The sequence below is a fragment of the Loxodonta africana genome, chromosome 2 (assembly GCF_030014295.1).
Source record: "Loxodonta africana isolate mLoxAfr1 chromosome 2, mLoxAfr1.hap2, whole genome shotgun sequence".
Lineage (NCBI taxonomy): Eukaryota > Metazoa > Chordata > Mammalia > Proboscidea > Elephantidae > Loxodonta > Loxodonta africana.
This window is the reverse complement of record NC_087343.1, coordinates 215,075,316-215,087,988: the sequence shown is the minus strand read 5'-3', so window position 1 is coordinate 215,087,988 and position 12,673 is coordinate 215,075,316. Positions and strand designations below refer to the sequence as shown.

At 39.6% G+C, this 12,673-nt stretch overlaps 1 protein-coding gene across 4 annotated transcripts in view; it reads right to left on the bottom strand.

Annotated features, from left to right (window-relative positions):
* Positions 1–8,689: 8,689 nt before the first annotated feature.
* The window catches only part of MORC3 (MORC family CW-type zinc finger 3), a 47,970-nt gene continuing 43,986 nt past the window's right edge, over positions 8,690–12,673 (bottom strand). For 3 of the 4 annotated variants that reach the window (XM_064279444.1, XM_064279445.1, XM_064279446.1), the window contains exon 17: positions 8,692–12,044. In XM_064279444.1, coding sequence (XP_064135514.1) covers positions 11,891–12,044 — 154 coding nt within the window. In that variant the 3' untranslated portion in view covers positions 8,692–11,890. Of the gene's footprint in view, positions 12,045–12,673 lie in introns of all 4 variants that reach the window. The other variant, XM_064279447.1, reaches the window with a different exon arrangement.

Here is a 12,673-nt window from a genome sequence, read left to right as displayed (position 1 = left end):
CTTCTTGCCTGCATACTTTCTGCCTATTAATCAGTGTTTAGTCTTATTGTTTCCTCTTTGTAAGTGACCTTTTGTTTTCTTCGAGCTGCTCTCAGGATTCTTTCTTTATTTTTTGTTTTGGTGAGCGTGATTTTCTTACGTCTTGGTGACTTTCTTTTGGGGTCTATATTGTATAGGGTTCTTTGTGCTTCTTGGACAGTCAGCTATTGTTTTTCATGATATATGGGAAGTTTTTTGCCAGAAAATCTTCAACAATCTTCTCTGTTTTTTCCATTTTCTCTCCCTGTCCTGGAACTCCAATGATGTGCAGATTTTTGCTCTCAATTGTGTCCTGCATAATTCTTAGATTTTCTTCCTTCTTTTCTCTGATTTTTCCTCAAAGTGGAGTCCATAGATTCGTCTACAATCTTGTGATTCTGTCTTCCATTGTTTCAAATTTACTACTAAAACCTTCTATTGAGTTGTCCATCTCTGAAATTTTGTTCTTTATTGTTTGGATTTCTATTTGCTGTTTTTGTATGATTTCTAATTGTTTATTTATTTTGATGTTTTGTTCTTGTATTATTTTCCTGAATTCTTCTATTGCTTTTCTGTGTTTCTCTTGATTTTGCCTATGTTTTAGTTGTTTTTTCCTGTGTTTAACCTGATTTTGTCTATTTTTTTTCTTGGTTTTGTCTCTGTTTTTCTTAATCTTTTTCCTAGCCTCTTGAACAGCCCTAAATGTTAGTCCTTTGAATTCCATATCAGGTAGTTCCAATGCCCTTTTCTTCTACTGGAAGGCTATCTGATTATTTTGGGCACTTGCTGGAGCTATTTTATTCCTTTTTTTATGTTTTGATATTGTCTGTTGTCTCTGATACATTAAGGTATCATCTTCTTTATTGATTGTTTGATTCCTCCTGCTTTTATTTTGTCTTGATATGTCAGAGAAGGTAGGCCAGGAGTGCTTTGCTGCTTGCTCATCTATGGGCACAATAGCTCTCACCACCTTGTCTGGGTGGGTCCAGCAGCAGCAGGCAGAGCAAACCCACTTCGCTGTACTTGGGTTTGGTGAAATGGCTGAGAGCAGATTGAACGGATGCTGTCAGCTTCCTGATGTTCGTCCACAACTGTGGGAGAATTCACGCCCCATCAAAAGTTGAGTGTGGGTGTCAAACACGCAGTAGTACAGGCTTGTTTCCCACTGCTCAACAACCGGTTGAGTGGTGGGGGAGAGGGATGGTGTGTGTCTTGTGTGGCAGTGGTCCTGAGTTCCAGGGGTACTGTAGTCATAGCAGTACAGTGGGGGCCGGTGGGAAGGCAGAGGTGGTGTACAGGGCTAGGTGGGTGGGAGAAAGAAATGTAAGGAGGGAAAAAAGAGAAAAAACAATAGTGACATGGTGGGGGCTGATGAGTGGGGGCAGGGCTGTCTCAGGGGCAGCTGGCAAGGGAGAGGAGGTGGCCTACAGGGCAAAGTGGAAGGGAGAAAGAAAGGAAAGAAAAAAATGTCAGTGCAGCAAAAGCTGCCTTGTGGAGGTAAGGCAGACCCAGGTCAGCAGTGGTCAAGTGCACAGTTGGCTCTCTATCTGTGAGGGTGTTCCAGGGATTTGTAGGAAGGAGGGGGAGGTGGCATATGGGGCTAGGTGGGAGGAAGACAGACAAAAAAGTAGCAGCTTTGTGGGGCCAGCAACTGGGTGTGAGGCAGACCTGGGGGCCAGTGGGATGGGAAAAGAGGTGGCATACAGGGCTAGTTAGAAGGAAGAAAGAAAAGGAATAAAGAAAAAAAAAAAGCCACACAGCAGAAGGTGGTTGTGAGTGCCTTGTGGGGGGAGGACTTGCATTGTGGATTCTGGCACCAGGGGCCAGAATGGGGGGATTTTTGCTTCTACTCTGTTACAGTTGTAAAGAAGGCACTGTTAATCCATGGGGTGGGGTGCCAATAATAATATGCAAAATATTATCACCAACAGATCAAGTATTGATGAGAAGCTATCCTCTGGGTGATCACGTTTCATACTTCTCTACAATTTTGTCAGAGTATAGGGAAGCTGGTTGGTTGGTCCTACTTTCACTACACAAAGTGGTGGAAAAAAGAGATGACCTCAGGACTTCAGAATCACAGCTCAAACACAGCATAAAAGACCTCAAAATTGCCACTTGTGCACCAAAAGAAAGCCTTATTTCTTGTAGTAACAGAGCTGATATTGCTGAAAACCAAACCCAGAGTCTTATCGTAAAAGTGCCTGAATGAAAATCCCAACAGAACTCCCAACCTGAGTGGTGTCTGAAGTTAACGTGAGGGCACTGATTGGAAAGAAATGGAATCCTGAAACTCGGGATGGGGAGATATGGGCACATAATCAGGAATCTGGGGGCATAGAGTCCCTACATTCCATTGAATCACTCCTGCCAACAGAAGCAGCTCTCTCACTCTCATCTGAAGAGATTACTCCATTTTTGTTTGCTAAGACACCTGTCATAGTTATCTAGTGCTGCTATAACAGAAATAACACAAGTGAATGGCTTTCACGAAGACAAATTTATTTCCTCACAGTAAAGTAGGCTAAAAGTTCAAATTCAGGGCATCAGCTCCAGGGGAAGTCTTTCTCTCTCTGTTGGCCTTCTCGTCAATCTTCCCTCAGACTAGGAGCTTCTCTGCACAGTAATCCCTGGTCCAAAGGATGTGCTCTCCTCCTGGCATTTCTTTCTTGGTAGTCTGAGGTCCCCTGTCTCTCTGCTTGCTTCACTCTTTTACATCTCAAGAGATTGCCTCAAGACACAATCCAGTCTGGTAGATTGAGTCCTTCCTCACTAACAATTGCCACCCATCCTCCCTCATTAACATCAAAGAGGGAGGATTTACAACATACAGGAATATCACACAATATCAGGAATCGTGGTCCAGCAAAATTGACACACACATTTTTGGGGGGACATAATTCAATCCATGACACAACCCTCCCCAATAAAGCAATTAGCTGCTCCACCCCCATCTGATGAGAATTACCCTACTATCTGAAGGGTCTTTGTCTGAGATACAACCTGGGGCCGTGTCTGAGTCATTGCTGGGGCATACCCTGGGGTAGGTACCTAACAAGACATTGCTGAATGTTCCCAGGACCCACACCCGCCAACCATTTTTGCTTCTAGACCTGTAACTAGGCTCAAGTCATAGCAAGCCACAAAAGATGAAGTACAAAGGGAGACTCTAAGAGAACTGCTTGACTTTTCTACTAAGCACAAACAAAATCCTGGGGAATATGTGTGCGAATGGCTATTAAGGGTGTGGGATGATGATGCAAAGAACATAAAGTTGGATCGGTCTGAGTCTATTGATATGGGCCCACTAAAAACAGGTTCTTCAATTAAGGTTTCCGTTTGGGAGGTTAGGAAAGAATCAAATTGTTTATTTTGTTGGTTTGCTGAAGCATGGGTTACACGGTGACCTACACTGAATCAAGTTGAAGTACCAGACCTGCCTTGGTAGACTGAAGAAGCAGGTATCCAAAGGCTTAGGGAAATTGGCATATTAGAGTGGATTTATCAGGTTAGACTTACAGACCCACACATGGAGTGCCCAGAGGATACACCTTTTACCAAATAGTGAGGAACAAATTTGTGAAGAGAACACCAGCATCCTTGAAGACTGCTGTGATTACTATCTTATGTGAGTCAGGTTTGACAGCGACAACTGCCCTAACTGAATTAAGACACCAAAATACAACGGGGCTGATTTGGTCCCATGATGGTAGGGGTAAGCGGCAGCACTCAATTGGCAAAGACAATCTGGGTGTGGTTACCATAATGGACAGCAGAGTCAAAGCAGTAGTTACAATAGTCTGACTCATACAGACTTATGGCAATAACTGACTGCTTAGGCATGGTGTTCCTAGGAGTGAAATAGATCTAAAATCTACTAAACATCGATCCGTACAAGCATAAGTATTTTAAGTCAAGTGATTGGCAATCTAACCTGAATTGCCAGAATAGAGAGTCACTGCCCCTCAATCCATTCCCAGACTCAAGCCAATTTACAGACCCACAACCCCTTGCATAAAGGGAAGGCTGGGTCCCCTTGAGGAAGAACCCCATTACACTGCCAAATTTATACTGTTACTCTTTCTCCCAGCCTTCCCCAAAGGTATCTCTAGCCTTTTAGGAGAGCGACTGTTCATTGAGGTAAAGGAAATAATCAGACTTTTGGGGGATTGCTGGATTCTGTCTCTGAACTGACACTATTTCCAAGAGACCCAAAACGTTACTGTAAGCCACGAGTCAGAGTGGGGACATATGGACTCCAGGTTATTAATGGAGTTTTAGCTTAGGTTGTCTCATGGTGTGTCCGGTGGGTCCCTGAACCCACACTGTAGCTATTTCCCCAGTTCCAGAATGCATAATTGAAACAGATATACTCAGCAATTGGCAGAAACCCCACATTAGATTCCTGACAAGAGCTACTGTGTTAAGAAAACCCAAGTGGAAGCCATTAGAACTGCCCCTATGTAGGCAAATAGTAAACCAAAAGAAACACCACATTCCTGGAGAGATCGCAGAGATTACTGCCACCATCGAGGACTTGAAGGATGCAGGGGTGGTGATTCCCACCATATCCCCATTCAATTTAGCCTGTGAGAAAAGAGATGAATCTTGGAAAATGACAGCAGATTATCATAAATGGGTAGTGGAAGAAGGTAGTTCTAAATACCAGTTACGACCATGTGACCAGTCACAGAAATGAAGACTGTATTTTTATTGTGCTTTAAGTGAAAGTTTACAAATCAAGTCAGTCTCTCATACCAAAACTTACATACAACCTCGCTACATACTCCCAATAAGGAGACAGCTGGCTCCCTCCCTCCACTCTCTTTTTTCATGTCCATTTCGCCAGCTTCTAACCCCCTCTACCCTCTCCTCTCCCCTCCAGGCAGGAGATGCCAACATAGTCTCAAGTGAAGGACTGTAATTTTTGAGTATTTCTTCCTTACATGTGTGCATTTTTTTTGTTGTTCTCTTCACTTATAAAATATAAGATGTAAATGGGCCTAGTACATTTTTGGTTTTATGCAGGTTAGTTGTATCATGTTAGGGGCACGTATGATGTTGTAATTGTCTTTATTTATACATTATATATGGTTTAAGGAGATGTATACAGTGGCCAAGTTGACAAGGTGTGGACTATGATGGTTAAGGTTGTGTGTCTACTTGGCTGGACCATGGTTCTCAGTGGTTTGGCAGTTATGTAATGATGTAGTCATGATGTGATCTGATATGATGAGCCAATCAGTTGTAAGTGGAGTTTTCTTTGGGGGTGTGGCCTGCATCCAATATATATTGACGTCTCAGAGCTTGTTTGCTCAGGGACCCCGGGTCCAAACAACACCCTCCCCTCCTGGTTCTTCATTCTTGGTGGCATGAGGTCCCCGTCTTTCTGCTCACTTCTCACTTTTATATCTCAAAAGATGTTGTCTCGAGACACAACCTAATCTTGTAGTTTGAGTCCTGCCTCTTTAATACCATAGATGTAGGATTTACAACACATAGGAAAATCACATCAGAGGACAAAATGGTGGACAATCACTCAGTACTGGAATCATGGCCTAGCCAAGCTACACGCATTTTTGGGGGTTATAATTCAATCCGTAACATTCCACCCTTTGGGCCCCCCAAATTCATGTCCTTCCCACATGTAAAACACATTTACCCCATTGTATCATAGCAAAAGTCATAAATCAACTTCAAATGCAAAATCCAAAAATTTCTCTTCATCTGTGAAATTTAGAGTACAAGTTATCTGCTTCCAAAGTACAATGGTGAAACAAGCTCAAGCAGACATTTCCATTACAAATGGGAGAAATTGGAAGGAAAGGGGATAACAGACACCAAGCAAGTCAGCAGAACACATTACATTAGCTCTCAAGGCTTGAAAATAATCCTCTGTTCTCTGAGACCATTTGGGCAATGTTCCTGCCCTCCAGACTCTGGGTGTTGGGCACACTCTCCAGATTCTGGGTGCACGCCCCTCAGCCGTGGGCTTCAGCTCCACCTTTCCAGGTCAACTGGAATGGCAACTCTGCTCCAACTTTGGGCGGCCCCATTTTCCTACTCCATCTGAGTGGCAACTCCACTCAGCCCCGCAAGGCCCCATTCTTCTGCCCTTGGGAATGGCAGTCCTAAGCCCTCAGCTTTGGGCATCAGACTTGGCCTCATCCCATTTGTAATGGTAGCCCCACACTCCAGAATCAAGTTGGTGAAGATCTGACTCTTTGCAACCTAGGAGGCTTTGGCATCATCCTTAGAAACTCGAGGCCATAGCTCCACCCTTTGTGACCCCAGAGGTTGTAGCCCTGCCCTTTGAGACTGAGGTAGCTCTGTTCCCTGTGCTCTTGTCCTCTTGACCCCTAGGGCCTTGCAGCCCATGTCTGCCCTGCTGAGGCAAGTGTTCCACAGCTCTGTAGCTCCACTGATAAGTGCTCAGAGGCACCCCACTCTGCCAGGAAGCCACCTGTGCAAAAGCCCTCAGCTCTCTTGCTCCATAGGTTGGCTCCAGTGCTATCTCACACTTGTCTCCTGGTTCTGCTGCTGCTTCTCACTATCTACACTGTCTCCAGTGTAACAGTGGTCCTCATTTCCTTCTGAGTCCTCACCAGAATTGTCTTTGATGTTCATAATTCCACCAACAGTCTCTTCAAGGTGAGAGTCTTGTAGGCTTTTACTATTAGGCGCTTTAGAACTCCTCCAGCCTCTATCCGTTCAGTTTTAAAACAGCTTTCACATTTTAGGTATTTGTTAGAGCAGCATCCCACTCTCTCGTTATCAAATTCTTAGTTATCTAGTGGTCCTGTAACAGAATTACCACAAGTGAGTGGTATTTCTCACAAAGAGAAATTTATTCTCTCACAGTCTAGGAGGCTGCAAGTTGGAATTGAGGATGCCAGGTCCAGGAGAAGGCTCTCTCAACCTTTCCCTCATCTAGGAGCTTCTCAGTGCAGAGACTCCAGGTGCAAAGGACGTACTCCCTTCATGGTTCTTCATTCTTGGTGGCACGAAGTCCGTTTGTCTGCTTGCTTCTTTTGTATCTCAGAAGAGATTGACTCGAGACACAACTTAATCTTGTAGATTGAGTACTGCCTCATTAACATAACTGCCTGTAATCCTGCCTCATTAACATCACAGAGGTGGGATTTCCAACACATAGGAAAATCACATCAGATTACAAAATGGTGGACAAGCACACAATATGGAGAATCATGGCCCCACCAATTTGACACACATTTCGGGGGACACAATCCAACCTGTAACAAGGGTGTTCCTCTTTCTCAATGACCCTCTACTTTACCAAGCATGATGTTCCTTCTCCAGGGACTGGTCCCTCCTGATAACATGTCCAAAATATGTTAGATGAAGTCTTGTCATCCTTGCTTCTAAGGAGCATTCTGGCTGTACTTCTTCCAAGATAGATTTGTTTTTTCTTCTGGCAGTCCATGGTATATTCAAAATTCTTCGCCAACATCATAATTCAAAGGCATTAATTCTTCTTTAGTCCTCCTTATACATTGTCCAGCTTTCACATGCATGTTAAAAAAAAAAAAAAAGTTGCCCTTGAGTCAATTCCGACTCATAGCGACCTTATAGGACAGAGTAGAACTGCCCCTTAGGGTCTCCAAGGAGCGGCTGGAGGATTGAAACTGATGGCTTTTTGGTTAGAAGTGAGCTGTTAACTACTGTGCCACCAGGGCTCCATGAGGCAACTGAAAATACCATGGCTTGGGTCAGGCGCCCCTTAGTCCTCAAAGTGACATCTTGGCTTTTTTTAGCACTATAGTCTTTGCAGCAACTTTGCCCAGTGCAATACATTGTTTCATTTCTTGACTGCTGCTTCCATGGGTGTTGATTGCGGATACAAGTAAAATGAAATCCTTAAAAACTTCAATATTTTCTGTTTATCGTATTGCTTATTCATTCAGTTGTAAAATACCCACTAGAAATACCATGTACTGGCAAGGATGACAGGAACTAAAACTCGCAGACACTGCTGGCAATGCAAAATTTTATAACCAGTTTGGAAAAGCATGGCAGTTTCTCATCAAGTTAAACACAGAAACTATCATAAAACTCAGCCATTCCACTCTTATGTATTCACTCAAAAGAAATAAAAACATGTCCAAAGACTTGTACATGAGTGTAGACAAGTCATTTATTCATAACAGCCCCAAAATGAAAAAACCCAAATACCCAGCAAATGAAAGGACAAAGTGTGATTTATCCATGCAAGGGAACAGTATTCAATAATTAAAAAACGAACTGATACACACAACATGGATAATTTCAGAAACATGCTGATTGAAAGCAGCCAGAAACAAAAGAGTACGTATTCAATAGTCCCATTTACATGGTATACTAGGAAAGCCAGAGTTAAACTACAGAGACAACAGATCCGTGGTTGGCTGTACCGGGTCGGGGAGTGGGCCGATGGGGGATGACTACAAAGCGGCCCAGTGTGCTCTGTGCAGTGATGAAAATGGTCTATATCTTAACTGCATTGGGGGGTGCACGAGTATATATATTTGTTAAACCTCAAGGAACCATACACTTAAAATGGATATATTTTATAATGTAAATTATTCATTAAAATTGTTAAAAAATCTGTGTAAATTAAAATTTTAAATCACACAAAGTAATACCTACAAATTTAAAACAAATCATATAAATGAAATTGTGTAGCACTTGGAAGTTTAACACCACGGAAACAAATTACTTCAAGTGATTGGGAAACATAGAAATTTGATTTTACATCCCTAAAGCCAAAAACCAAGCCCTCTGCTGTCAAGCTGGTTCAGACTCACAGTGACCCTATATGATAATAGAGTAGAAATGCCTCATAGGATTTCCAAGGCTGTAATCTTTATGGAAGCAGACTGCCACCTTTCTCCTGTGCAGCAGCTAGTGGTTTTGAACCACTGACCTTCTGGTTAAGCCATGTGCTTAACCTCTGCACCATCAGGGTTCCTTATACATCCCTAGTGATATCTTAAAAACAGAGGATGGAGGACGTACAGATTTAAAGAAACTTAAGAGACATATCAATCAAAACAATGTGTGGATTTTGTCTGGATTCCAACATGAACCAACCAAAAAAATAATAATGAAATGACAAAAGAAATTTGAACACTGTTTTGATTTATTATTAATGAATCATTAATTTTTAAAGGTATAGCCACAGTACTGTTTGTGTTTTAAAAAAGGAGCTTATACTTTAGAGACTATAATATTTAGATAAAACTATGACAGCTAAAATGTGCTTCAAAATATGGGAGGGATTTCAAAACTTACTACAAAGCTATAGTAATCAAAACAGTGTGGTTCTGGAATATCGATAAACATACAGATCAACATAACAGAACTGAGAGTCCAGAAATAAATTCCTAAGTGCATGGCCAATTTTTTTTTAACAAGGGTTCCAAGTCCATTCAACAGGAAAAGGGCAGTCTTTTCAACAAACGGTGCTCAGACAATTCGATTTCCACATGTAAAACAATGAGGATGGACCCTACCTCATACCACATACAAAAATTAACTAAAAATGAATCATGACCCACATATGAGCTAAATCCATAAAACCTGTAGAAGGAAACACAGGAATAAATCTTTACGATCTTGCATTTGGCAATGGGTTCACAGATGTAACACCGAAAGCATGAGTGACAAAAGAAAAATAAACTGGACTTCATTAAAACCTTTGGTGCACAGGACATTTTCAAGAAAGTGAAAAGCTAATCTGTTTCTGCTTTATTTAGTCACTTGGTTTTGACTAATACTTTGTAGCCTCGGCTGACGAAATCAGATCCTATTTGTAGAAATTATGAACTATTCTGGTTTACTTCCTCATGTATTTTTTCTTTTGTTTTCAAGTAATAAATGCTAGTTTAAGCAACACTGCTCTCACATACTAGCCTTTTATAAATTCATCATTACAGAGAAAAAGGCAGGTATCTCTACCTAAATACTATGCATATCATGAAAGCCCACAATCTCCTGTTACACTTCTTGTTAGTCACGTTTTCAAAGCCTTGTATCTTGGCGATGTTTTCTTTAAGGGTTAAAATATGTTAAGTACTTTGAAAGAACCAATTTGGCCAACAAGTTTCTCTTACTAATTTGATGATTAATTTTCCCACTAAGACAGATTAACAGCCATATAAAATATATTTTTTCGGCAACAATATACAAGCTGATTAGAAAGGAAAAACGGCAATTTCCAGAAAGAACCACCACATAAATTTAAATATTCACACAATGAGACATGCTCTACAATCAAAGACAAAGTTCTTCTTACGTGCAGAATTAAGTTACACACACACAAGCACACATACCGCAGCTCTCTCTGTGTAAAGATAAGATCAGTCTTAGTCTTAATGCAAACAGTCTTCATCTTCAAATATAACTTGTAAATAATATAGAAAAAGGAGCTCAATCTAGGGTCTAAGGGATACATTTTCAGTTTTAAAAATATAGTTTGGAGTTAATATAGAGTTCTTTAAAGTAATATCTGAAAAATTAGGCATTATATATTTTTATTACAAGATATTTTAAAATTTGGGCAGATACAACTGTGACAGAAAATCAGCTTCATACAAAAAATACACTTTCGATTATTTTATCAAGCAAATAAAAACAATCTTCATTTATTTGCTCTTTCCAGAAGTTAATACACAGTAAAAATTTAATATTGTATATAACAGACATGTAATTAAGCAAACATAGAAAATGAACAAGAATTGAATATTCAGAAACACAAATAAAAATAAATAACAATGATAAAATTTTGAAAAAAATAATGCACATTTTAGTTGTGGAAAATATGCTTTTAATTATATTTACATAGTTATACTTAATAGAAAGCCATCTCTTTCAAATTGCAGAAAACATGGAACCAATTTAAGCTTGATTTTTTTATGGCATGTAATACTATAAATGAAGGGCAGTTTGTTGCTCTCACTCCAGGATAAAACACTTAGATCTGTAATATAATAAAGGTTATGTAGTATTTTCGAGAAAGATTGTCTTCCTCAACTCATATTAACCTGTAGTAATCCTATGAAATGCTGTACAGGAAAATTCACAAAAAGAAATATTAAACAATTACTGTGCCCACTCCATGTTGACCAAGCAGCCAAAAATGGGCTTCAAAGTAAACTTGATGATACATTTAATACATCTGAATACTTTTATATTAAAGATCATGTCTTTGTTCTATAAAAACACTTTATATTTAACCATGATTGGCCATCTCAACACAAGAAAATCCTGGCAAATTGGTCTCAGTTTCTGCTTCCTTATTTTCATGAATAAAATATTTTAGGAGAGAGGAATTTATAGAAAAGAAACATTAATGCTCAATTCACTTACAACCAGTCTCGTGCTATTACATTTTTTTTAAAAATCCCGTTTAAATTTTTTCTTAAGAAAATCAAAGGTAACATTTCCATTTGTATTATGGCACAGCCCTCAACTCAGAGAAAAATACACTTTGCGGAACCAGAAAAGACTGCACAAGAGTTGGGGGCAACCTGAAAAGCTCTTGGTGAAAAACACTGAAGTTCTCTGGTGTAATAAAAAAATATGTGCAGACCTAATTACAAATATTTACATTTCAAAACAGAATCTTGAGTTAGATTCTCAGCCGCTCAATAACCAACAATTCTCAAGTTATTTTAAAAGGTATGATAATGTGTCCACAATATTTGTGGCCACGCTTGAATGCATAGAATTCAACACACTCTGAAAGCATAATGGAAAGATTATGGTTCTTCTGTTACCTATTGTATCTGTAAAACAAAATTGTTTACATTTTGAAAGCTGTACAACCAAAAGCATCAAGCAGATATTTTTATTGTTTCACATCAAATGTACACTAAGTACTACTGATTTCACTCATTTGTTCAACAACTTGCCCTAAAATCTCATCAACTACGTCAACGTCGTAATTTACTTGCTGAAGATCTAGATCAGGCACAATCATGGCCAGCAGCTGCCCCACGTTAATGCGAAGAGATCGAAGTTTGAGGCTGCAATACAAATATTAAAGTTAAACTGAAAGGCATTACAGTACAGTTTAATATTCATGTGGAACTTAAAAGTGGTGGCTTTAACTGTTTGGTTCCCACCAATACATTTATAATTTACAGACTGGAGAAAACATCAACTGGTAAAATAGATAAACTAGGAAATGTTATTTGCAATTTAAAATATTATTATCTGGAATATAATAGTGATATACTAGAAAGAACATTAGTCTAAGACTAAGAATGTATCTCTTTGCAGTTTGGCTTTCTTTTGAGGAAATAAACTATACTGTTTCTTTAAACAAGTTCTCTGAGATATCCATACTAATATAAGAAAGAAAAACAAAAGGTCCTATGGTCAAATGAGCTCACAAAACTTTGGGTTAAATAAAAACGAGATTTTTAAATTGTAGGACTTTTCTGAACCTATAATATGCTAGAGTTCACAGAATATCCATTTTAGCATGTATTTTTAGAAAACAGTATTTTGCTGAAAACGCTGTAAACCCTGGATTTTATGATCACCCTCATTCTTTCCAAGTTTATGTACACGTGTATAAATCGTCAACATTTCAAACTTAAAAACAAATTCCAAAAAGTTTTTAAGCAATTAAATGAAATACCTAAAGCTT